Raw genomic sequence first — 25,900 nt, 5'->3', positions numbered from 1 at the left:
TCTGCAGCGTCCCTGTCTCTGTGCTGGGGAGGGAGGGGGCTAGGGGACTTTGTGCCGTCAGACGCGATGCCATCCATATGTGGGTGTATTTCTTGTTCCTCAGGGCTGTCGCAGACAGAGTTTCCTTGACTCTGCAGTGCTCCCTCATGTGCACTCCCTGCCAGTGCATGCACGGGGGTCTGGGGAGAGAAACCCCACGCAAAGGGCTCTGACACTGGGGAGTGTCTCAGAGGGGTCATCAGAATAACGAGGGGTTGCAGAGAACCCACATCTGTTCTCCTGGCTCTACATTAATGTGAAATAAGGTGAAGCCAGCACTATCTGGAGCACAGAGCTCCCAGCCAAGCCTTTGCTGCATGGGGGCTTGCCCTGCTCTAGGGCTGGGGGTGCACGATCTCCTTTTAGAGCAGCTGATACAGGAGAAAAACCTTTGAACTGTCACCCTTGGGAGGCTCAGGAGATGTCCGCTGCTTCCAGCTGGCCTAAGAGGAGATGCTGCTTCCCCAAGGGGGATTTGTCCTGCTGATGCAGGCAGCAGAGCCTCATCCCCAGGCACCCGCAGTCCCACAGACCCCCCCCTCTCCAGACTGAGGGCATCCAGCTCCCAACATCACCTGATGAACAAAACCCACCACGCTAGCTGCTATCTGGGCTTTGCTGTGCCTGATCCTCCTTCTCCCACCCGAGGGGCCTTCATGGTGCATGGAGCGAGGCTGTGGGTCAGGCTTGGTTATTCATTCACTGGGGCAAAGGTGACAAGTTCAATTTTTTAAGCTATTTTATTATACAAAACAGGAAAAAAAATAAAATGGTCATAACTGTGTTTATCTTACTGTTAGGTCTAGTCTTAAACCAGGACTGGAGACTCCTTGCACAAGGGGGCTGACAACCAGTGCTGTTTGGGAGCTGGGGGTGTTTAGCCTGGAGAAGAGGAGGCTCAGAGGTGACCTTAGTGCAGTCTACAACTACCTGAAGGGAGGTTGTAGTGGAGTGGGAGTCGGCCTCTTCTCCCAGGCAACCAGCGCTAGGACAAGAGGACACAGCCTCAAGCTTGGCCAGGGGAGGTTCAGGTTGGCCATTAGGAAGCATTTCTTCTCAGCAAGGGTCATTAGCCATTGGAAGGGGCTGCCCAGGGAGGTGGTGGAGTCACCATCTCTGGAGGGGTTTAAGAAAAGCCTGGCCATGGCAGTTAGTGGCCTGGTCTAGTTGCCATGGTGGTGTGAGGGCAATGGTTGGACTCGATGATCCCAGAGGGCTCTTCCAACCTGGTTGATTCTGTGATTCTGTGATTTGCAAACCTGGGGGGCTCCATTTTCATGGTGGGTCTGATTCTCAGACCCTTTCTGAGAAGAAATGCTTCCTAATGTCCAACCTGACCCTCCCCTGGCCAAGCTTGAGGCTGTGTCCTCTTGTCCTATCGCTGGTTGCCCAGGAGAAGAGGCCGACTCCCCTCAATTAGTCAAATATCTGCACTAGGATAATGAATGGAGTCTGTGCAACGAAAATGTGGTGGTGAATTTTGTGCTCGTGAGAGAAGCATTCGTGTTTTCTCTACAGTGAAACCCTCTTGTTAACTGCTGTGGCAGATTGCCTGGAAATGGAACCTTAAAAACTCCGGCTTAAAAATACAACTAATTAATCAAACCCCAAAGCCTTTTAAGGAATTCTTAGTCAAACTTTAATGGCAGTGTAAGGAGCAGGTAACCAGAGGACTATCAGTTATAATTATTTTTATCTGTTATCATGCCCACACTTACCAAAATAACAGGAGCAGGAAAAAAAAAACCACAACCCAGTTCTCTTCACTCAGCATAAGCCAAAAATACTCTTTACCTGACTCTGTGCTGCCCCTGCTGGGGTTATATATAGTGTGAGGCACGATTTTATGCCTCTAGAGGGAATTCTGTCAGCAGCGTCAGCAAAGCAGAGCATTTCAGAAGACGGGTCCTACAGCTGGTGGGACTGGAATATGATCATAACAAAGTTCAGCCATCCATGTGATGTGTTTGTTGAAATGAGGATGAATGGTAATGTACTTGTTCTGATTTTAAAAAGATGCTTTATCGCCTTTGAGAAGTAAATAAAGACGATGTTTTCTCCAAGAAACAGTATGGAAATACCCAACCTACCTAATGGCTCCGTGCTCCTGCAGCAACCATTTCTGGTAGGTTTTTACACCACGTGTTACGTTACAGAGGTGTTTGGACAGAAAATCTATCTGCCTGTGAAACAAGGGGGATACTTTTCAGCTTGCCTAGCCCATAGGAGAGGGCTTAATCTACAGGGCCACAAGCAATCCCACGGGTGAGACTGGAGGGATGGGGCCAGCTCTGCTGGCTGTTTTCCACGAGCCACGTTGTGCAAGGACTGGCTGGCAACAGGACCACAACCACAACATTTTTCTTGTGTCACTGGCAAAATCTGATGTCATGGCAACTGCAGTGCTGCTGCAAAAAACCTGGAGAAATATTGTTTGGATATTAAGAGATTTTTGATCCATCACCCTTGGTAACTTTGGAGAAACGAAGGTTTGAAACCCCAGAGTGACTTATCACAGCTGATCTGCCTCATCTTCCCTTTTTTCCTCCTCCCACCTCTGCAAACTCTCTTTAATAACAGAACCAGACACGTGCTCGTTTTCCATCCCACACCAGGAGTGGCAGGGATAACATTCCTGAGACGATGAGGAGTTTCTCTTTCATATTCCACAGACTCAGCTGGCCAGGAGTGCAGCAGTGCTCACTATCTGGCACAAAGTGAACTCAGAAAACAAATTATCCTTTTTTCTGTTTTTGTTGGCAGCCTTTCATCATGTCTCCCTCAATCTTACTTTGCCCAGGCTAAGTGACCACTGCTGTGCAGACAGGTCCCCATGCTCCACCCCACAGAAGTTAAGGATTCCTGCACTAGAGACCCACGTATTCACCACGCAGTGACAAACACCATATGTTCATGTGATTTAGATAAATCCACACTGTCAAACCGCAGTGGCTGACAGAGGCTGGAGAAGCACCAGCAGAGATGTGTGAATGACAGGGAGGACACACTGGTCCCCAGAAAGCAGAGCACCATCTCACACAATCACAGAATCAACCAGGTTGGAAGAGCCCTCTGGGATCATTGAGTCCAACCATTGCCCTGACACCACCATGGCAACTAGACCAGGGCACTAAGTGCCATGTCCAGGCTTTTCTTAAACCCCTCCAGAGATGGTGACTCCACCACCTCCCTGGGCAGCCCCTTCCAATGGCTAATGACCCTTGCTGAGAAGAAATGCTTCCTGATGTCCAACCTGAACCTCCCCTGGCAAAGCTTGAGGCTGTGTCCTCTTGTCCTATCGCTAGTAGGCTCAACCCACCCTTGCTGGTACGTGCTGAGGTTGTGGGCACTGCACCTCCCTCTCTCCATCCCTTTCCCAACCCTCTCTCCCCAAAGTTTTGCCATGGAAGAACTTATATCTTCTCAAGCATACAAAGAAAGAAGAGTGAGGCTCCACTTCTGCACTAAAAGGCTTGGCAGGGATGTGGGTGTTTTTCTAGGGGTGCAAAGATCTAAAGATGTAACCTATTTTACCCAAAATTCAGTGATGAAATCTAAGCAGTGTTTCCAGGGAGTTGCACCTCTATCTTACCTTCAGATACAGTTGGTAAGCGCAGAGCAGCAGTTTCACCCTGGAGCCAACACCTACACTCGGGGCAGATAATTGACTTTATTCAATGTTCAACATTTTAAAAATTCAGGATTCTATTTTAAAAGGGAAGAAAAATCTAGTGAAAACTATTTTTTTTTCATTGCTCCTCTGACCAGCATTTCCTAAAGATTTATGATCCTCGTGGTTGCTCTTGCAGCATTCACCCTTGTGCTGCTGCCAGGGTGGTAGCAGCTCAAGGTATGGAAGGGAGCACCATCACCTTCCTGGACGGTGTGGTTTTGCTTTGCATTTCATGGCCTCAGCCCCTGCAGCAGGTCCCAGGTGACTGTCGTTGCTGCTGGGATTTCACACAGGCATTATAAAACCAGTCAGCTTCCTCTGCATGTGAAACAGGCAGGAGTGTGGTTCCTGGTCTCTCTGCATCTTCTGCCTAAGGACTTCAGCCAGAGGTAAGGGCATCTGAAGGGTCAATGCACCTCCATGTCGGCCTTGCTTCATCATTGATGTTTTAATTTTGGGTGGATGATTTTCCATTCAGATTTTGTGCTAAAGGGTATCTTTGGTTCACAGTTGTCTTGCTTATCTATCACTGTGCCTTCCTGCAGCTGTTTCACACTCTCCATCCACCCATCCATCCACCCATCCATCCATCCATCCTTCTCCTTCTGTTGTGGTTTAACCCCACAGATGTTCAGCGAACGCCCCCCTTCCTCCTTCCCCCAGTTTTTATTGCTGTATGGTATGGAATATCCCCTTGGCCAGTTAGGGTCCCGGCTGTGTCCCTTCCCAAGTCCTTGTGCACCCCCAGCCTGCTCACTGGTGGGGCAGGATGAGGAACAGAACAGACCTTGATGCTGTGTGAGCACTGCTCAGAAATAAATAAAACATCAGTGTTTTCTCAACACTTTTGGTCACAAATCCAGAACAGGACTGTATGAGCTACTGTGAAGATAATTAACTCTATCCTGTTAATTTAACACTATCCCAGCCAAAATCAGTGCGCTCTCCAAACCCATCACCTCGCCACCCAGGCAGCTATTACCAGTGCAGTCCCTGGCTGCCTGTTTATCTACCCATCTATCCACATACATCTTCATCCTCTACCCCTATTTCTTCCCCACGACTCTGTCTCCTCTCAGCGTTTTCCACAGCCCAGGTGCCTCTTGCTGCTGCAGAGGGACACTGCAGGGATGCAACTGCTGATATTTGGAGGAGGGAGTGGGTATTTCTGTAGACAGTAACATCCAGGGTTATAACAGCATATTTCAGACAGGATTTAAAGCCCCAAAGTCAAGCTTTAGGAGCTGTGTTTTTTCGTGGGATTCTTCACAAAAAGCAGATTATGCCCCATCTGCTGATGGGATGATGTTTTGCTCCTCTCTCTGAAGTGGCTGGTGCCGAGCACGCTTGGAGATGGTACACTTGGAGATGGTGAACCGGTTCCTCTGGTCCTTACTCACTGAAAGCCTGACGGGTGGTGCTATGAAGCATGACCAAGCAAGGATTATGCTCTGTCTACAGGGTCCATGTTCATCCTTCTGGGCAGAAGCTGAGCATAGAATCATAGAATTGTTTTGGCTGGAAAGGAAGCATTTCTTCTCAGCAAGGGTCATTAGCCATTGGAAGGGGCTGCCCAGGGAGGTGGTGGAGTCACCATCTCTGGAGGGGTTTAAGAAAAGCCTGGACATGGCACTTAGTGCCCTGGTCTAGTTGCCATGGTGGTGTCAGGGCAATGGTTGGACTCGATGAGCCCAGAGGGCTCTTCCAACCTGACTGATTCTGTGATTCTGTGATTCTGTGACCTTTAAGATCTTCGAGTCCAACCATCTGAGCATCCAATGGAGCCAGAGCACCCATTCCTCCCCCATGGCGCAGCACCCAGCTGGGCTGTGGAAATTCATCCTTTCCCTGTGTGCAGACACATTGCTTACGTGTCCCAACAAGGACAAAAATAAAAGGATGGAAGGAGCAGGTGAGGAATATTCCTTCCTCAGCCTCACCGTGGAGCAATCAAGGTGAACAGTTTCGTGGAGGAGCACCGGGGGGGCAGGAGGCCCAGCCTCTGGGGCAGCCCCATGGGTGGAGGACGGGACTTTTCCTAATTCAATGAATATTTACCCAGGTTGGATCATTCGACAGTGCACAGAGCAAACAAAGCAACCTTTTTCTTTTTGTGGGATGTCCAAAGCACATTTACATTTAGATGATGAGAATGGGACACACGTTCAAGCCTGTACACCCAGATTAAATACTGAAATCTGTATTTTCATGTCGAAGATAATTAGAGCACCCTGGAAAGCTGTCTGCTAATTTAACTCATCAAGCTAATTATTCAGCTGGCAAAGTAAAGAGCGGGGGCACAGATGTCTGGAGCTTTGTCTGAGAAGTGGGGCAGTTGGAAATAGCCTGATTCCATTTTTCATGGCACACTAATGAGTTTAGCCTCATGCCCTCCAATTAAACAATGCCATGTTCCCTGTTTGCATAGACAGATGGAGCGTGAATTCCTTGAGTGCTGAGGGCTGGAAAAGTTTAACTTCTTCCACATCAGCCACTGCAGCCCCTGAAAACAGCAGCAGAGGAGCCAGGCAAATAATTAGCATAGGTTAGAGGAGCATTTTAAAACTTCTTTATTTTTTTTTTTACTTACAACCCCAAAGGTACTGTCCTTGTATTCAAAGCTTAAGCCCCTTAAGCACAGCTTTTCTTTTATGTTTTGTATTTCACACAGCACTGTATTTCCCTGAGGTATCTGTGGGATGTGGATTGGAAGCCCTTGGCTGACAGTTCTGTAGTAGAAACGAGAGCTGGGTTTGTGTACACGTTGCTTAATTTTACCCATAGCTGTTAGCTGTGATAACAACATCCCTGCTAAGGGTTGTAGCTGCTGTGTGTATTAATTACTAACACACGCACCGACTGAAGTACCTGTCACTTTGAATAGCTTGATGAGCTGTCAGTAAGAGCTGTAGTAATGACAACAACAATTAGAGTAGTTAATAATCTCTGAAGGGAAGGGAAATGATAATGTTCTCAATTTGCCAATGCCTTACCAAATTTAGACTTGCAGGAGTGACCGTCCCCCCTCGAGGGTCTGAGTGGGTGACAGATAAATCTTGGTAATTGCTGGTACCTGCAAGTGAGGACAACAACAGGGTGGAGGTGCAGCCTGGGAGGGGAAACAGGAATCTGTCATCTGCTGCAACAGCCCATGGGCAAGGGGAGGGCTGCCCAGAGGAGCAAGGATGGTGAGAGGGAAGGATGTGCTAGGGAAGGACGGCGATGTTGCAGTGACTGAGAGAAGAATAATCATAGAATCATAGAAGAATCACAGACTGGTTTGGGTTGGAAGGGACCTTAAAGCCCATCCAGTTCCAACCCTCTGCCATGGGCAGGGACACCTTCCACCAGACCAGGTTGCTCCAAGCCCCATCCAACCTGGCCTTGAACACTGCCAGGGAGGGGGCAGCCACAGCTTCTCTGGGCAACCTGGGCCAGGCTCTCACCACCCTCACAGCCAAGAATTTCTTCCTCACATCTCATCTCAATCTCCCCTCTTTCAGTTTAAAACCGTTCCGCCTCGTCCTGTCACTCCATGCCCTTGTAAAAAGCCCCTCTCCAGCTTTCCTGTAGCCCCTTCAGATACTGGAAGGTACTAGAAGCTCTCCCTGGAGCCTTCTCTTCCACAGAAGAGGCTGTAGCAATGTCCTGGGAGGGATGTAGCCCCAGTGCAATAAATGATGTTGTTATTGACTTTGCAGGTGAGGAGCCTGGGGAAAATGAAGCAGGAGGAAGGACTAAACTGGCACTGCAAAGTGCTTGTCTCTGCTCTGGCACATCTTCAAGGAGGAGAAAAGAAATGACATCTTCACCCTGAGACACCAGACAGCTCGTTTTCATTGCCCTGAGAAAACTAATCCTGCATTACCTTTGAATTGCTGATGAAAAAGGGGCCTTTGCAGCAGGCAGGGTGCAGCGTGGAGCAAGCATGTCCCCGGGGAACAGCAGCCATGCCCTGGTGTTCCTGCTGACGGGCATTCCCGGGATGGCTCATTTCCACCGCTGGTTTTTCTTCCTTTGCTGTCTGATGTATCTCATCGCAATGCTGGGAAATGGCACCATCCTGTTCGTCGTGAGAGCCAATCGAAGGCTCCACCAGCCCATGTACTACTTCCTTTCGATGCTGGCCACCACAGACCTGGGCCTGACTCTGTCCACCTTGCCCACGGTGCTGCAGGTCTTTTGGTTTGGCACCAAAGAGATCAGCTTCCCAGTCTGCCTCACCCAGATGTTCTGCATCCATGCCTTCTCCTTCATGGAGTCCTCAGTACTTCTGGCCATGGCTTTCGATCGCTACGTGGCCATCTGCTGCCCACTGAGATACTCCTCCATCCTCACCAGTGCCAGGATAGCCAAGATTGGGCTGGGGATGGTCTGCCGCTCTCTGACACTGCTCCCGCTCATCTGCTTGCTCACGCAACTGCCGTTCTGCAGGTCCCACGTGCTCTCCCACTCCTATTGCCTGCACCAGGACATGATACGATTGGCGTGCACAGATTCCACCCTGAACAGCCTGTATGGCCTAACCCTGGTGCTATTCGCGACCCTAGACTCAGTGCTCATCACCTTGTCCTACACCATGATCATTAAGGCCGTGGTGGGCATCACCTCCAGAGAGGAGCAGACCAAAGCCCTCAACACTTGTGCCTCTCACTTCTGTGCTGTCCTCATCTTCTATGTCCCCATGGTCGGCCTGTCCATTATACACCGGTACGGGAAGAATGCTGCACCCTTCAGCCACGCACTCATGGCCAACATCTACCTCTTTGTCCCTCCTGTGTTGAACCCCATCATCTACAGCATGAAAAACAAGCCCATTCGCAAAGGCCTCCTCAGGCTCCTGGGTCAAAGACTGTCATGGCCTGGCCATGGCCAACAGCCCAGGAGTCATTGAGAAGTGGGAAGCTTGCCTACTGAAATGCCCATAACAAGTGACAGGTTGACCATAAACAGGAGCTTGAGAGAAAAGTTAACAGGAAAAGCACCTGTCAAAGGATGCTCCAACTGTCAGCAGAACGCTCTTTAAATGTGTCAAAAGCAGGAATCCAGCTAGGAAACAGGTGGACCACTTGGTGACCAAGGGTGAGAAGCATACTCAGGGGTGATAACGGGATACATACGGGGTGATAACGCCGTAGCAGAGAAGCTCAGTGAATTCTTTGCGTTGGATTTCTATATCCGACACTGTCTTCATAGCAAATGGACTAGAGGATCTTGATCAGCTTGAAGTAAACATGGAGGAGGGCTTACATCAAAGAAACATCAGTTAAATATCACTAACGCCCAGGACCAGGTGTCATTCACCTGAGAGTCTGGAAGGAGCTCAACTGTGAAGCTGCAGAGCTGCTGGGTGGGGTGCATCACCCTATTGTAAATGGTCATGGTGCTGCGGGGCAGATCATCCCTCCAACTCCGCCTGCAAAAGGGGCTCCATGGGGCTCCTGAGACCTACTGACCAGTGGGCTTGATTTCCATCGCTGGGGAGACAGTGGAGGTTGTGATAAAGAATAAAGTCGCTGAGCATATGGATAAACACATATGGTGTGTTTGGGGTATGGGTAAACCTCTTGTAGAGTCAGCCAGACTACTGCAAGGGAGAATCCTGCCACAGGGGTCTGCTGGACTGCCGTGAGAGTGGCTCCAGCTGGAGGGATCCCACGGCCATAATACACGTGGATGCCCAAAAGCCTTTGACTAAATGCTTTTAATGAAATTGCTTTGTAGGGGGATTGGAGGAAACCCTCTTCTAGGGATTGGAAGTTGGTTAAGGTAAGGGTAGGTCATTTTCAGTCCAGAGAAGACTCAGCAGTGGCTTCCTCAAGGGGTTCTCTGCTAGGACTCATTGTCATCAGTGACCTGCATGAGGGAGCGCACAGTGAACTCTCAAAGCTTGCAGATGACACTAGGTCAGCCACGGGACTGAGAGCAACTGTCTCCTGTGTTTTTATAAGATTGTTAAAACTTTAATTGCAATAACAATAAATTCTTGGCTCCGCTTAGAAAGTGTGTTCCTTCTGCTGTAACATGCTTTTGAGTTTACCACAGCCCCAACACACACAGAACCACAGAACCACAGAATGGTTAAGGGTGGGAAGGGGCCTCTGGAGATCACCCAGTCCAACCCCTGCCCAAGCAGGGTCACCCAGAGCACGTTGCACAGGGTCGTGTCCAGGCAGGTTTGAATATCTCCAGAGAAGGAGACTCCCCCCTCCCTGGGCAGCCTGTCCCAGGGCTCTGGCACCTTCAAAATAAAGAAGTTTTTTCTCAGGTGGAACTTCCCATGTTTCAGTTTGTGCCTGCTGCCCCTTGTCCTGTCACTGGGCACCACTGAGAAGAGTGACCACCACGAGACTTGGTAGCACCTGAATGTGATAAGCTATTATTTGGATCACAAGTCCCACAGAAGTGGGTCTCAAAGCAAGGAGTTTGAAGAAACTCTTGCTGCATGGTGGAATCAATTCTGTGATTCTGTGATTCTGTAATACATCTGTTGATAATTCTCCTGGGCTGCCTGAGAGGCAGGGAAACCCCATGGTTCTCAACCCTAGGAAGGGGGCTCAGCCTGAGGAATCACAGAATCAATGAGGTTGGAAGAGCCCTCTGGGATCATTGAGTCCAACCATTGCCCTGACACCACCATGGCAACTAGACCAGGGCACTAAGTGCCATGTCCAGGCTTTTCTTAAACCCCTCCAGAGATGGTGACTCCACCACCTCCCTGGGCAGCCCCTTCCAATGGCTAATGACCCTTGCTGAGAAGAAATGCTTCCTAATGTCCAATTTGAACCTTCCCTGGCGAAGCTTGAGGCTGTGTCCTCTTGTCCTGTCGCTGGTTGCCTGGGAGAAGAGGCCGACTCCCACTCCACTACAACCTCCCTTCAGGTAGTTGTAGACTGCACTAAGGTCACCTCTGAGCCTCCTCTTCTCCAGGCTAAACACCCCCAGCTCCCTCAGCCGTTCCTCGTAGGTCAGACCCTCCAGACCCTTCACCAGCTTGGTCGCCCTCCTCTGGACTCGCTCCAACACCTCAACATCTTTCTTGAAGTGCGGGGCCCACAACTGGACACAGGATTCAAGGTGCGGCCTCACCAGTGCCCAGTACAGAGGGACGATCCCTCCCCCAGACCGGCTGGCTACACTATTCCTAACAGAGGCCAGGATGCCATTGGCCTTCTTGGCCACCTGGGCATCTTCTGTTGTTTGGGTCATATCAGCGCAATCTTATCAGGTAACTTGTAAAGCACTGACGACCACTCAGTTCTCAGTCTGACCTGGAATACGTAGGGTATTTTTTGCTATTTTTCTGTAATTTCCCTTGGGCATTCATGTGCCCATTTAGGCTTCAGTAAATACCTGTGTTCCTTGGTTGTTCCCAGCAATGACAGCTTTATGTAAGTGAAAACAGAAGGCAGGATTTATTCTGGCCGTTCTTAACCCCTCCTGGGATGGTGGATGCTGCAGACCTGTGAGGAATTGGAGTCACCATCTCTGGAGGGGTTTAAGAAAAGACTGGACATGGCACTTAGTGCCCTGGTCTAGTTGACACGGTGGTGTCAGGGCAATGGTTGGACTCGATGAGCCCAGAGGGCTCTTCCAACCTCATTGATTTGGTGATTCTGTGAAGGTGCTGGCCTTCCACATACAGCCTTGTGCACAGCAGGGCTACAACCAGCACCACTACTGATGATTTTGTTTCAAGTCCATACCACTGCTTCGCCTCTCTGCTCTCCAGCCTCGTGCCAGAGCAATCCTATTCAAGTAAATGGGAATCGCAGCAGAGGGAGGTATGGGGAGCAGGCAGGATATTCTGGGGTGAAACCAACCCCAGCTCCCTGCTTTAGGGTGATCTGAGCCACTCTCACAGAATCACAGAATCAATCAGGTTGGAAGAGCCCTCTGGGATCATCGAATCCAACCATTGCCCTGACACCACCATGGCAACTAGACCAGGGCACTAAGTGCCATGTCCAGGCTTTTCTTAAACACCTCCAGAGATGGTGACTCCACCACCTCCCTGGGCAGCCCCTTCCAATGGCTAATGACCCTTGCTGAGAAGAAATGCTTCCTAATGTCCAACCTGAACCACCCCTGGCGAAGCTTGAGGCTGTGTCCTCTTGTCCTATCGCTGGTTGCCTGGGAGAAGAGGCCGACTCCCACTTCACTACAACCTCCCTTCAGGTAGTTGTAGACTGCACTAAGGTCACCTCTGAGCCTCCTCTTCTCCAGGCTAAACACTCCCAGCTCCCTCAGCCGTTCCTCGTAGGTCAGACCCTCCAGACCCTTCACTAGCTCTCCTCTGGGCTCTGTTTTGATTAGATCACCTCCTGGTTGACAGGAGCTAAAACACCCCGTGAGCATGGAGGCACCTCATTTCAGGAGTCCCTGGTGGGAGCTGGCTCTCGTTGTAATGCAGGGTGGTGGAGTTGCAGGGCAGTGGCTGAGCTGGACCCACTCACAGCAGCTGGGGATCTGACCTGAACCCTTTTTGTGTATAATTCTGCTCCTGATGGTATCCTGAGCCTGGTGCTGCTGCAGTGATACTGCACCGGCTCCGTTTCCATCAGGGGGTTGCATTGAGCCATCAAGTGGCTGGTCCAGGCAGAGCAGATGAACCTCCCCAGCTGCTGCGAGTCTGCAACGCCCCAGAGTGAGCTGGTTAAGGTCCCTGGGAAGGGAAACATATGGTGAGTGACTTTCAGCTCCTGCAGCACGAATCACAGCTTTTGGATACGTCTTGTTCCTGCTGGAAATGTCACCTGGCAGGAAGGAGAGGGCTTTGCCATACGCCCGGGGCCTTAGACACGTCACAGCCTTAGCAAGTCTGGCTGCGGGTGTAAAAACTTGAATACTCAGCTACTGCACGGATGTAGCTCTGTGCTCCAGTGCATGCTGGTGCACCAGAGGCTGGATGGCTGAGCACATCTAGGAAGCATCAGATTTTCCCTGAAGATACGTGCCCAGGCAGTATCCAGCGAGTCCAGAGCAGGGTGACCAAGTGATGAAGGATCTGGAGGGTCTGACCTCCAAGGAACGGCTGAGGGAGCTGGGGGTGTTTAGCCTGGAGAAGAGGAGGCTCAGAGGTGACCTTAGTGCAGTCTACAACTGCCTGAAGGGAGGCACTGCTGACCCTCTGCCACCCCAGCAACCAGCCCTTCCACACTGTGCAATGATCCAGGTGTCACAGACAGCTTTATTTATTTACAGAGAAGGGAACCCTAGAGTCTAAGCTACCTACAACAGTCTAAGCTGTTGGTGCTAAGTATCTGATGTTATGTGGCAGTGATAGCTTGCATGCACACATCTCATAGGTCACAAGGAGCTACATGAGTCAGCCAGACACCTTTGCATATATCTGACCAGCAACGATCCCCTGCTGTCATTTCTTACTTAAAAAACACATCTTTTAGAAGACCTCTCCCATGGCCACTGGAGGAGACAGTGTGGTGGAACGGATGGACAGTGGTCGTGAGGGCAGCTCCCGTGTTCTTAATGAAAATGAAAACAACAACATTTTTTTTGTGGAGCCTACAGAAAAATGGGGATTCTACCTCACCAGAGTGGAGGTGGGTGGGCTCAGTTCACAAGAAATGGTGCAGCCCTTCTTTACGAAGTGGATGCTCTGAGACCGGCTCTTAGATGAATTACATCTCTCCTCCTTTGGCTTCCCCTGCCTCTCGTCTGTGGCCTGTGAAAAGCTACTTCTGTTTTATCTGAAGAAAAAGGATGAACTGAGTTGAAATTTAAGTATTCTACTGAAATGGTGCCAAAAAAATATTCATTTCCTATTTCGTCTGCAGCCTAACATCTGCTTCGCTTCAGCAGAAGTGCATGTTCTCTTCCTGGGCACCCCCCTCCTGCTTCCCCACTAGTATCCAGCTCATGGATAGATAGTAGAGCCCAGAGGCTCCTCGTGGTGGCCACAGTAGTCAGGGCTGCTCAGGCAGATACAGAATCAACCAGGTTGGAAGAGCCCTCGGGGCTCATCGAGTCCAACCATTGCCCTGACACCACCATGGCAACTAGACCAGGACACTAAGTGCCATGTCCAGTCTTGTCTTAAGCACATCCAGATAGAGAGCTCCAAGAAATGCTAGGCCAGGTCAGAGATCTCCTCTCCATCCATTGGTGTTCTTCAGTTTGCACTAAAAATAGAGCAAAGGTCCATAACGTGCTTGAGTTCCATAACGTGAGTTTGGGTTGTCTGATCTTCACCTCATTCTGCTGCCTACTTTTTGCAGATATAGAGCAGTGATTTTGTAAAATATGTTTGCCTGTTTATTGGGGTAGTTGACTTATATTAGTGTAGTGCAATCCTGTTAGCAATGATCTCCCTGTGAGAGGTCACTCCAGATAACTGCATCATCGAGGGTTTCTGATATTTTTGAACGGGTTTACATTTACACAGGACTTCTGGAATTTGCTAGCATAGGATGACTGTAGGTTTTTGCCTTCCTTACAAAAAAAAAAGTTAATGCTTAAAATTGAATTCTACCCATTTCCTTTTACAAAGACAGTCACCATTCCCATCTGAGCACCTTCCCATTTAATTATAAAATCACTTAGGTTGGAAAAGATCTTTAAGATCATCGAGCCCAACTGTTAACCCAACACTGCCAAGGCCACCACTAACCCATGTCCCTCAGCACCACATCTACAGGGCTTTTAAATACCGTCACACAGTCCAGGGAACCCTTTTCATATAACAGAAGCTGCTGCAGGAAGGTCTTTAGGAGATACTCAGACTCACAGTGTAAATATTTTAATCATGAGGGGTGAACTATCCATCTCCTAGTGGTGTAGAAGCCAGACTGAGTATCTTTACGCCAAGTTTCATCACACAATGGATGAAACCTCCTGGCCAATGATAACGGAAGAGACAATCTAATTATTTCTGCAAGAATGCATTGCTTAAACTCCAGGCATTGAGGAAGGGTTCCTCCCTGAACAAATAAATACTCACAGCGTTAGCTCTTGTTAAATTTACCAGTACCATCAGTAAATTATGAGCCCAGTGCGAGGCACATACATATGGGTCAGGTTCCCTTTCGCTGGAAGAGGAGGACCACCCTGTCCCAGAGCTTCTTGGTTCTCACCCCATAAACAATGGGGTTTAACGTGGGGGGCACTAGCAGGTAGAGGTTGGCCATCATTATGTGGATGTAGGGAGGGATGCTCTTCCCAAACCGGTGGGTGAGGAAGGAGAAGAGGCCAGGGACGTAAAAGGCAACGATGACACAGATATGGGATACACAAGTGCTGAAGGCTTTAAGTCGTTCCTGTGTGGATGACAGCCTCATTACCGCCCGCAGGATCATGGTGTAGGACACAGAGATCAGGAGTATGTCAGGTCCTGTCACCGACAAAGCCACGAAGAGGCCGTAAATGACATTGACTCTGGTGTCCCCACATGCCAGCTTCACCACAGCCATGTGCTCGCAGTAGGAGTGGGAGATGATGTGATGCTGGCAGAAGGGCATCCTGCGGAGGAGGAAGCAGGCAGGACTCACCAGGAGGACCCCACGCACCAGGACCAGGCTCCCGAGGGCCACCACCACCGGCAGAGAGAGGATGCTGGAGTACCGCAGTGGGCGGCAAATAGCGACGTAGCGATCCAAAGCCATGGCCACGAGCATGCCTGACTCCAGCAACGAGAAGGTGTGGATGAAGAACAGCTGAGCAAGGCAGGAGACAAACCCAATCTCCCTGGAGCCCAGCCAGAAGACGCCAAGCATTTTGGGTAGCATGGATGTCGATATGCCCAGGTCAGTGAAGGCCAGCATGGCCAGAAAGAGGTACATGGGCTCATGCAGGCTCGGGTCTGACTTTATAATGAGGAGAAGGGTGATGTTCCCCAGCACAGCAATGGCATACATGATGCAGATGGGGAAGGCAATCCAGAACTGCTCCTTCTCCATCCCAGGGATGCCAACAAGTAGGAAATAGGGAGGGTGGGAGAAGGCAGTAGAGTTCAGAGACATTAAACCTTTCTGGTCTCTTGCCTACACTGAGGGCTCTCGTGTCCTGTAAAAAAGCATCAAACACCCTCAACCTGATCTTGTCAGTGGCAAACCGAGACTGGCAGGAGGTGTGCTCTAGAAGCTCAAATCCCCCACCCAGCCAGCCATCCCTGTGCCAGCTGCTTGCACTGGTTCAGGAGAACACTTTTGAAGCAGGTGTCCTGCCAGTTTCCACTGAAAGTGCTCCGTCCCGCTTGGTGGAGCGGTCCTGGGGCACGCAGGCTGGGTTCCTCCTGGATCAAACTGAACGGGAAGGGTGACCGAGATGCATACCTGATACTCTCCAGTGTCCAAAGGGTGTCCAGCCCAGGAGAGCAGATGACAGCTAGTCTGAAGTAAACCTCCTTGAAATGTGCGTAGTGGGGATATGAAGTCAATTAGCGCCAGACCTAGAGCTCTGCAGAAGCTTTTAACAGCACTTGGCTGCTTGCCAGGGTAAACGGAGGCAACAAGTGCTTGCTTTGGTCAAGAAAAATCCAATTTTGGGGCAAAAAAATGAGCCAGTGCCACAGTATTTGACACCCCACCCCCCCGAACGTAGTGCTCCAGCGATGTCCATTCTCCCCCCCAAAAAAGACTGCAGCTTGCTCAGCCCTGGCACATTGCTCAGCTCATGTTTTTTCCCTAATGCCTGGGAAAAAGGATTCCTTGAAGAGCCACGCAGCACAGATTAGGCTGATGTTCCTCACCCAAGCGAGATTTCACACCATGCCCACCAGCCCAGCACTGCTGTCGGTCACTGGCTGGAGCTGGGCTGTTGGGGCTGGGCTTGAAACCTTACAGATATGCACGGCTTGGGGTCACCTGCACTCTGGGAGAGGTTTCCTAGGGATTTTTTTTCCATGTGGCTGCAAACATCCTAGGAATTGGAATTCCTAATATTTTTGTTTCTTCATTCCACCTCCTTCCTCTGTTGGTGCTGCTTTACCTACAACTTCATTCTTCCATGGACAAAGGCAATGGGAGAGGCAGGAGCGTGCCTGCAAGATCCACTAACTGGGGGTTGTTCAACGCTTGCTGCTGCTACCCAGGAGGAGCGAGGGCATAACCAGCCTTATTGCAGAGCAAAAAAAATGCTGCCCGAACCCTAAATGCTCACTCACCTGCCTCCTGCAGGTTTCCATGCAGGGAATCTGCACTGCAGAGAGCAGGAGATATTTAACTGTCTCACAGATAAATCCCAGCAGGGAGCTCTGCATTTCCCCTGCTACTTAACTGTAATTAGAGAGAGAGAGAAATAGGCAGGTTTTAACCCTCTCAGTGCTGATGACCTCCCAGACACAGCTGCATTTTGCCCAGTTTTATACATATTTTCTTGCAGTGTGTTTATTTGGAGGAGACTTAAGAACGATGGGGCAGTTCAAGATTAAATCACAGGACGGGGTTTGTAATTAAACTGCAGCAACATGAAGTATAAAGTACTTTCCAAACAGCAGCAACTTGTCCTTTCTCTGCTATGTTTCATCCACAGCTTCAGAGAGCGAAGTCAGTAACATCATCTCTATTATACAGATGGAGGATGGTGAAATAACGAGGGGCAGATTTGAGAGCCCTCCGCGTGTTTGTGAAGTAACTCTCCCTGCTGTGTGGCTCGCTGCACCTCCCTGTGATGTTCTTGTGGAGTTCACACGATATAGCGCCTCTGTGCCAAATCTTTGGCAATGCCAATTTCAATTAAAAAGCAAATTGTGCAAATAAAACTCCCTGCCGTTATTGGGGAACCATATCAAACCCCGAGGCAGCCTACTGAGAGGGTCTGGGACAGCAGAAATGCCAGAGTGTGCAAAGATGCTGGGTTCCCAGGTCCTATCCCAGGGATACATGGAGAGAGAAGAGAAGAGAAGAGAAGAGAAGAGAAGAGAAGAGAAGAGAAGAGAAGAGAAGAGAAGAGAAGAGAAGAGAAGAGAAGAGAAGAGAAGAGAAGAGAAGAAGAGAATACTTGGAGGTCCTTCAGGAGATCCTCCAGGAGATCTCCAACAACTGCTCCAGCCCCGTATGACTCCTCGTTGCCTCTACTGCCACCTCCAGGCTCCTGTGCCTCCCAATCCTCTCCCCACCACTGTGCAAACCACACTCCCATCCTGTCCTCCCCCCCACCTCCCCCTCCTTGTACCACCCCTTCCCTTTTCAGTCCCTTTTGCAAGTGAACCCAGCTCTTTCCTCACCTTCCCGGAGCCACCATTAAGTTGGTCCATCCCCACCTCTGGCTCTTGGCCCTGCTCATGGAGGACATGTGGGTTCAGATGACCCGTGCTCTGGTTGGGGTTTTCCTTCTGCTGCAGGGCAGAGGTGACCTGGGGCCTCAGCAATGGACATTTCATCTGGAAAGTGGTTGCCATAGTCATCGGCAAAGACACACGTTGAGGAAGAAGGCATGTTCCCTCCCTTCCCCATCAAAGCAACATCCGTGACTAAAGTTTGGAAAGCAAGATGGAAAATGAGAATCCCACACAGTTTTCATCCATAATTAGGAGAAACTGATCATGCCTCCCTGCTCTGAGGCTCTATTAACTGTCTTTCTGAGAAACAGAATACAGCATTTTCAGGATGGTTCATTCATTTTTCTTTATTAATTTTCCTTTCAGTACAAAAGAAAAAAAAATAAGGAACATATGGAGAATGAGCAGGAGTCATTTCTCAATGCCACGGCCAGCTGAAGAGTTTAGATCCATAGTGTGCCTCTGAAAAATTCTTTCACACTTCCCAAATCACATTAGGCAGGTACAGATTGTTTTCACTTTTATGAAAATTTTTTACCCTTCTAAGCTCTAATAAAACAGAATATGACAAAAATGACAGGGAGAAAAATTGCCTTTAAGTCCCAGATGGCAACTACTTGTAACTCACTTAAATGAAAGTATTTATTTTGAAATAAAATGCTTTAATTTAGCATAAAACGTTCTAACAAGATGTGTTTCATGGAGACTGAAGCCATACAAGCACAGACTACAAAAAGGACACCCATTTTACCCATTTTACCCATTTTAATTTCAATTAAAAATTCAATTTTTAGGACCTGTTGTGCTGCCTCCATCCTTGAAGGTTTTTAGGACCCAACTGGGTAAAACCCTGAGCAAACTGGCCTAACACTAAATGAAACTTCTCCCTACAAGTCTTAAGCCATCAAGCATACTTCCACTTGCATGGTGTGAATCAGTGCGGATTTACATGCTCTATAATTTTTATTTTTCTCTTTCCTCCTTCTCTAGAAGATCCTCCTGATATTCATTGTTTTAGGCTCTGGGTTGACCTTTCCAGAAAGTGACCTGCCATGCCCCCAAAGGATTATCCCACAGGTTACTCAGCACTTGCTAAACCACATCTAGATACTGCATCTGGTTTGGGCCCCAGTGCAAAAAAGGCATCAACAAAGTGGAGTGTGTTCAGCTGATGGCTCCCAGGGTGGCTGGGGTGGGAGCAGTCTCCATGAGGAGAGGCTTAGGAAAACGGGCTTGTTCAGCCTGGAAAACAAAAGGTTTCGGGAAGACCCAACAGCAGAAGAGCAGCCTTCCTCTACCCTTATCAAGAAGATGGAGCCAAGCTCCTCACACTGTGGCATGGCAGGAGAATGAGAGAAAACAAAGGTAAGTTGAAACAAGAGATGTTGAAAGTGGATATAAAGAGAAGCTTTTTCACAGTAACAATAATCAAGCACTGTAACAGAGACCCAAAGAGGCTGTGAACATCCATCCTTGGAGGCTTTCAACACCAAAGTGGATAAAGCCCTGAGCAACCTTGTCTGACCCTAGAGCTGCCCCTGCTTTGAGCAGAAGGGTCACTTAGAGATGTCCTGAGGTCACTTCCAACCTGAATTACCCTGTGATTCTGTGATAATCATCTACTGATGGAGACATCAGTGTTCAAGAGCACCTGGGCTTCCTGATGGAGTGTAGATCAGCCCTCTTAATAGCACCTGGGGATGCTCTAGTCATCTGTGAAGGGTCCTGCTGTGCAAGGCTTTGTGCACTACTTCCTTGTGTAGTGAAAGCCAGTGTGTTCGAATTGGAGATCACACACCCACGGCACTACTCACTGGAGGAATCCCAGGGGCTGTTGCAGTGGGAACAGCAAACACATCCCTGAGCATGGCAATGCAGCCACCTCAAGGATGAAGACCACAGTTCACAACAAGCAACAACAAGGTAAGAGTTTAAACCAAGAGGAGAAAGAAGAAATTGCCTGTTTCTTTCTATTTATAAAAAAACAAACAGACTTATTTTTAAAAAGACAAAGAACATTAGGGGAAAATACAGAAGTGAACACCCTTCAAATCTGTATGTTTCTTTGTAAAATCCTATCGTACAACATCCTTTCCCAGGATCTTCAACCTTGCTCCAAAATGTGATGTCTCCATCCTTAGAGATATTCAAAAGCTGCCTGGACACAGTCCTGGGCAACTGGCTCTAGCTGGCCCTGCTTGAGCTGGGAGGTTGGCCAAGATGACCTTCAGAGGTGCCTCCAACCTCAACTGTTCTGCGTTTCTGTGGTGGTGTTTGCTTTCAGACCTTCTTCATTGGCCTTAAGGCTTGTTGCCTTTCATTGTATTAAAAGAGTTTTCTAGTAGTGTCCCACTGGTAGAAAAGTCATGAGAATAAAGAGAGGAAAGGCTGGCAGGTACTCTGTTTCCTGGGCAATACCTAGGAAGTATAAAAAAAAGATTGAAAGCTGAAGATCTTGAACTTAATTCATAACTTCTTAGGAATTCCAAGCATGTGTGAAGTCAAAGGTAAGAAACACCTTTGACTTGGAAATACCACTTCCTTCAGCTTGGAAAATCACTAACATTTATAACTTGCTTATTGTTTCTCTTAAGACATTGTCATTTTATTGAATATAATTATTATTTGAAATTATTTTTACAATTGCTACCCATAAATCTGGGTCTGAAATTTTTCCAGAGCGTCTGCTACTGAACACCCAACAGGTCAGACAAGACCACAGAGGTGGAGGACTTCTTCTGAAGTGCATTTCTGCATCTATAATGTCACTATCTGTAATTATTTAGAGATTGTTGCTACAGACGAAGTTTCTGGCAAAAATTTTGCTAAAATGTTTTTGGAAAGTGAACGTGCCACAAGCAAAAACCATGAATTAAATAAATCATTCAAAAAATACTGTAGCATTCACTCAGCTCTGCCACTGTTACGGGTGAAACGGGAACAAAGAAGTGCAATGTCAAGACACCTGTCTTAGTTTGCTGAGCCACTTTTCCTTCCCTTTGCACTACCTGCTGGATCAGGGTTGGATTTAGATCTTTGTAGTGGATTCTCTCCAAGTTTGGTGAGGGTAAACACTCTTGGAAGGAGTTTTGAATAGCTATTTACTTTTTGCCTTGTGGTGGCACCTCAGGGTCTCCTACCATGTGCTAGGTGCCATACAAACAGAGGACAGTCCTGCACCAAAGACTCCAAGTGTAAACCAAGATGAGCTGGTGTGAGGATACAGGAGATAGCAGCTGAGCACAGGTCACTGGGCAGTTCTGTCATGGTGTATATGAATTAAATTCAGGATCCTCCTCTGTATCTGCTTGGTCCTCACCCCGTAGATGATGGGGTTGAGCACAGAGGGCACCAGGATGTAGACGTTCCCCATGACGATATGGACCAGTGGAGCCAGGTCCTTCCCAAACCTGTGCACCACGGACAGCCCAATCAGGGGCACGTAGAAGGCCAGGACCACACAGATATGGGCAACGCAGGTGCTGAACACCTTGAGCCTCTCCTTCCATGATGCCAGCCGCAAGACAGCCTTGAGGATGAGGATGTAGGAGAGGCAGATGAGGATGGCGTCCAGCCCCATGACCAGCAGGATGGCGGTGAGGCCGTACACCATGCTGGGGGTGGTGTTGGCACAGGCCAGGTTCATCACGTCCTGGTGCAGGCAGAAGGAGTGTGACAGCACCCGGGAGCTGCAGAAGGGAAGGGGCAGGAGGAGCAAAGGCAAAGGCAGGAAGAAGAGCACTCCCCTGGCCATGGCTACCAGCCCTATTTTCACTGTCGCAGCGTTGGTGAGGATGGCAGCATGTCTCAGCGGGTGGCAGATGGCCACGTACCGGTCCACGGCCATGGCCAGGAGGACAGTGGACTCGATGGCCGAGAGGGTGTGAATGAGGAACATCTGGACAAGGCAAGCGGCGAAGCTGATCTCGCTGGTGTTGAACCAGTAGAAGGAGAGGACGCGTGGCACCGTGGATGTGGACAAGGCCAGGTCGATGGCAGCCAGCATGCAGAGAAAGAAGTACATGGGAGCGTGCAGGCTGGGCTCCATCTTCACGATGAAGAGCACCGCGCAGTTGCCTGCGACCGCCAAGATGTACACAGAGCACAGAAGGATCGCCATCCAGAAATGGGCAGCCTCCAGCCCCGGGATGCTGGCCAAGATGAAGGAGGATGGGCTGAGGTCAGAGCTGTTGGGGAAGGGCATGGCACGTGGGGTGAGGAGCAGTCATGCTATGCCACGGCGCATCCCCTGCTGCAAGGGAAAGAGAAACAGCAGCTTTATAAACCCTTTCCCACGACCGTGAATCCCATGGGGCTGCGCCTGTGAAATGCAAGGGAACCTTACAGTCGCCATACTGACACAGAGAGCTCCTCTCTCGTTTCTTTAGCCCATTATGGCTGTATACAACAACAATATGGAGCCACAAAACGGTGGCATTTGAATTTGAACAGGAATTGCTTGAATTATCATAAATGCAGAACACTAAAAACAACATTTTAAATGATAAATCCTACAGCTGAACTTGTTTTCTTTTTAAAGGGCAAAATTAAAAACATACATAGAAGAAAACAGATTTTTAGTGCTTCTTGTTAAACTTCAGTTCTGCTTGAGTTTTGCCATATGTGCTGTGCTCTCCTGTCAGAAATGTGCTCTGAAACTGGCCGTGCTGCCTCCCACAGACCACCGCTCCCAAGTACTGCACACCCGCGCAGTGAGACACGTGTATTTATTTCCTTGCACACACAAATTGGATTTTCATCCTTTCTGCCTGAAATGGAAATATCAGAATATCTGCAGAGAAAAAAAATTCTCATCATTCACCTTATTCTGTATCCGTAAACTTTCCCGGAGTGCTGTGAACCAAGGAGAATCATAGAATGGTTTGGGTGGGCAGGGACCTTAAAGCCCATCCAGTTCCAACCCGCTGCCACGGGCAGGGACACCTTCCACCAGACCAGGTTGCTCCCAGCCCCATCCAACCTGGCCTTGAACACTGCCAGGGAGGGGGCAGCCACAGCTTCTCTGGGCAACCTGGGCCAGGCTCTCACCACCCTCACAGCCAAGAATTTCTTCCTCACATCTCATCTCAATCTCCCCTCTTTCAGTTTAAAACCGTTCCCCCTCATCCTGTCACTCCATGCCCTTGTCAAAAGCCCCTCTCCAGCTTTCCTGTAGCCCCTTCAGGCACTGGAAGGTGCTAGAAGGTCTCCCCGGAGCCTTCTCTTCTCCAGGCTGAACAGCCCCAGCTCTCTCAGCCTGTCTCCAGAGCAGAGGGGCTCCAGCCCTCTGAGCATCTCCGTGGCCTCCTCTGGACTCGCTCCAACAGCTCCGTGTCCTTCTTGTGTTGGGGGCCCCAGAGCTGGACGCAGCACTGCAGGGGGGGTCTCCCGAGAGCGGAGCAGAGGGGCAGAATCCCCTCCCTCGCCCTGCTGGCCACGCTGCTGGTGATGCAGCCCAGGACACCGTTGGCTTTCTGGGCTGCCAGCGCACGTTGCCGGCTCGTGGTGAGCTTCTCGTCACCCATCACCCCCAAGTCCTTCTCCTCAGGGCTGCTCTCAATCCATTCTCTGCCCAGCCTGGATTTGTACTTGGGATTGCCCCGACCCACATGCAGGACCTTGCACAGGGTGGCCAAGAAGATGAGCAGAAGCCTTTGCTTTGGGTGCCTTTCTATTCTCAGAGATCAGATTTTTTTAAAATATTGGTATTTAAAAAGTGTTGGGATGGAGCATCAAAGGCTGATGCAACAGCAGTGTCAGAGCCTCAGCGCTGCACAGACCAGCCATGGGACAGGGGTGCAGACCCTGCCCGACTCGCAGCTCTGAGCTCTGGCCAAAGAGAAGAGGGGGATTATTCCTTTCATGCCTTATCCATGTAAAACAAGGATGCAAAATGTTTTTATGGCGAGCTCTGCAGGCTGTTAATACAGCTATTTTAAATGGAAAACATATTTTTTTACTGCACATCTGTAGTGAAGCCCTTACCCTAAAATAGCAATTGTGATTTATTTCCCTGATGTGGGGTTTTTCCATCTCGAATCTATAACAAATAAGACTCATACTCCAGCTTTTCATGCACAATTTACAAACAGCGTAGGTGGGCTGTTGCTGTCAAGCTGCCTAAAAGCTGTTCTAGGGATGAGGTTTCCAGCAAACCACTCACGTTGAGATGCAAGCTGAATAAACAAAGCGCTTCAGGAATTGCCAGCAAGTATCTGAGCCAACTCACCTGCCAGCCACGGAGGGGTGATGACAGTACGAGTTTCATTGTAAAATATCTGCCATCCTGTTCATTTCTTTTGAGAGAATGTGACTGTGAGAGACAGGCACACAAAGTAAATCATCCCTTGATGTTTCAGTTCATCTGTAGTTCTTTTGCGTCGATAAATGCACCAATGTTTTCAGAAGTGACTAATGATTTTGGTGGGATGAAGATAGAATCACAGAATTGCAGAATCAATGAGGTTGGAAGAGCCCTCTGGGCTCATCGAGTCCAACCATTGCCCTCACACCACCATGGCAACTAGACCAGGGCACTAAGGGCCATGTCGAGTCTTGTCTTAAACCCCTCCAGAGATGGTGACTCCACCACCTCCCTGGGCAGCCCCTTCCAATGGCTAATGACCCTTGCTGAGAAGAAATGCTTCCTCATGTCCAACCTGAACCTCCCCTGGCCAAGCTTGAGGCTGTGTCCTCTTATCCTATCGCTGGCTGCCTGGGAGAAGAGGCCGACTCCCACTGCGCTACAACCTCCCTTCAGGTAGTTGTAGACTGCACTAAGGTCACCTCTGAGCCTCCTCTTCTCCAGGCTAAACAACCCCAGATGAGGTGCTGTAAGGACCTTGCTTTCTGTAGAGATGATATCTGGATCCATGTCTTCAGAAAAAAAAACCAGTAAATGCAGATTTATTTTCCTAGGGTGATCCTCCCACCAGTAAGCCCCAGTAACTGCATTGAACAAGAGGTAAGAACATTAGACAGCAAAACCATCCAAGCCAGAGGACCACTAGCAGCAGCCAGAGCAGCTGATCTCAGTAAATGCTCATAAACATTGACCAGACTTGTCCCACGGAACCAAAACTGGTCTGAGACCAGCTTCCCAGGATGGAGCAGGCAATGGGACAGTCTTCACCATCTGAATCCATCTCTCCACTGCTCCCTCCTGCGACGTGGCAGTGAGCTGGAATATATATACCCCCACCGTTAACCCATTCCTTGCCTCCAGGGACATCCCTGGCTGCAGCCAGCCAGCCCTGCCCCAGGCAGCGCCCAGGCAGCACCAGCTGGGGATTAATGTCCACTGGGCTGTGGAGTAAAGCCATCCTGGCTAGGCAAGGAAGAAAGGATAGGCGTGGATGTGGCCAAGAAGCACCAGGTGTCTCCAGGACAGAGAACTGTCCTTATGCCTCTTTTAATTAAAGCATGGACAAAGCCACAGAGCGCAGCAGGGACTGCAGCGTGGCTCCACATGAATGAGGGTAAGGGGAGAGCTTCCTAGGGCAGGAGGTGCACAGTGCAGGGCTCAGAGGGGGCTTGGGATGGGAGGAGCTGGAAGTGGGAACCAAATGGAGGTGGCAGGAATGGCCCTCTTCTCCTCCTTCTCCTTCTCCTTCTCCTTCTCCTTCTCCTTCTCCTTCTCCTTCTCCTTCTCCTTCTCCTTCTCCTTCTCCTTCTCCTCCTCCTCCTCCTCCTCGTCCTCCTCCTCCTCCTCCTCCTCCCCCTCCTTCTCCCCCTCCTTCTCCCTCTCCTTCTCCCTCTCCTTCTCCTTCTCCTTCTCCTTCTCCTTCTCCTTCTCCTTCTCCTTCTCCTTCTCCTTCTCCTTCTCCTTCTCCTTCTCCTTCTCCTTCTCCTTCTTCTCCTTCTCCTTCTCCTTCTCCTTCTCCTTCTCCTTCTTTCTCCTTCTCCTTCTCCTTCTCCTTCTCCTTCTCCTTCTCCTTCTTCTTCTCCTCCTT

General features: G+C 49.5%; 3 protein-coding genes across 3 annotated transcripts in view; 1 reads left to right on the top strand and 2 right to left on the bottom strand.

Annotated features, from left to right (window-relative positions):
• Window positions 1-7,640: 7,640 nt before the first annotated feature.
• LOC137660488 (olfactory receptor 51E2-like) overlaps window positions 7,641-25,900 on the top strand; it is a 41,986-nt gene continuing 23,726 nt past the window's right edge. The window contains exon 1 of the mRNA XM_068395354.1: window positions 7,641-8,146. Within this exon, the coding sequence (XP_068251455.1) occupies window positions 7,641-8,146 (506 nt within the window). The remainder of the gene's footprint in view (window positions 8,147-25,900) is intronic.
• Window positions 14,746-15,747, bottom strand: LOC137660676 (olfactory receptor 52R1-like). The gene is given in 1 exon segment (XM_068395650.1): window positions 14,746-15,747. A coding segment is annotated over 1 exon segment (1,002 nt).
• LOC137660678 (olfactory receptor 51E2-like) lies at window positions 21,196-22,152 on the bottom strand. Its single transcript, XM_068395652.1, has one exon. The coding sequence runs from the start codon at window positions 22,150-22,152 to the stop codon at window positions 21,196-21,198; it is 957 nt and encodes a 318-aa protein (XP_068251753.1).

This window comes from Nyctibius grandis, chromosome 2 (assembly GCF_013368605.1).
Source record: "Nyctibius grandis isolate bNycGra1 chromosome 2, bNycGra1.pri, whole genome shotgun sequence".
In the NCBI taxonomy this organism is placed as follows: domain Eukaryota; kingdom Metazoa; phylum Chordata; class Aves; order Nyctibiiformes; family Nyctibiidae; genus Nyctibius; species Nyctibius grandis.
This window is presented reverse-complemented; position numbering and strand designations above follow the sequence as displayed.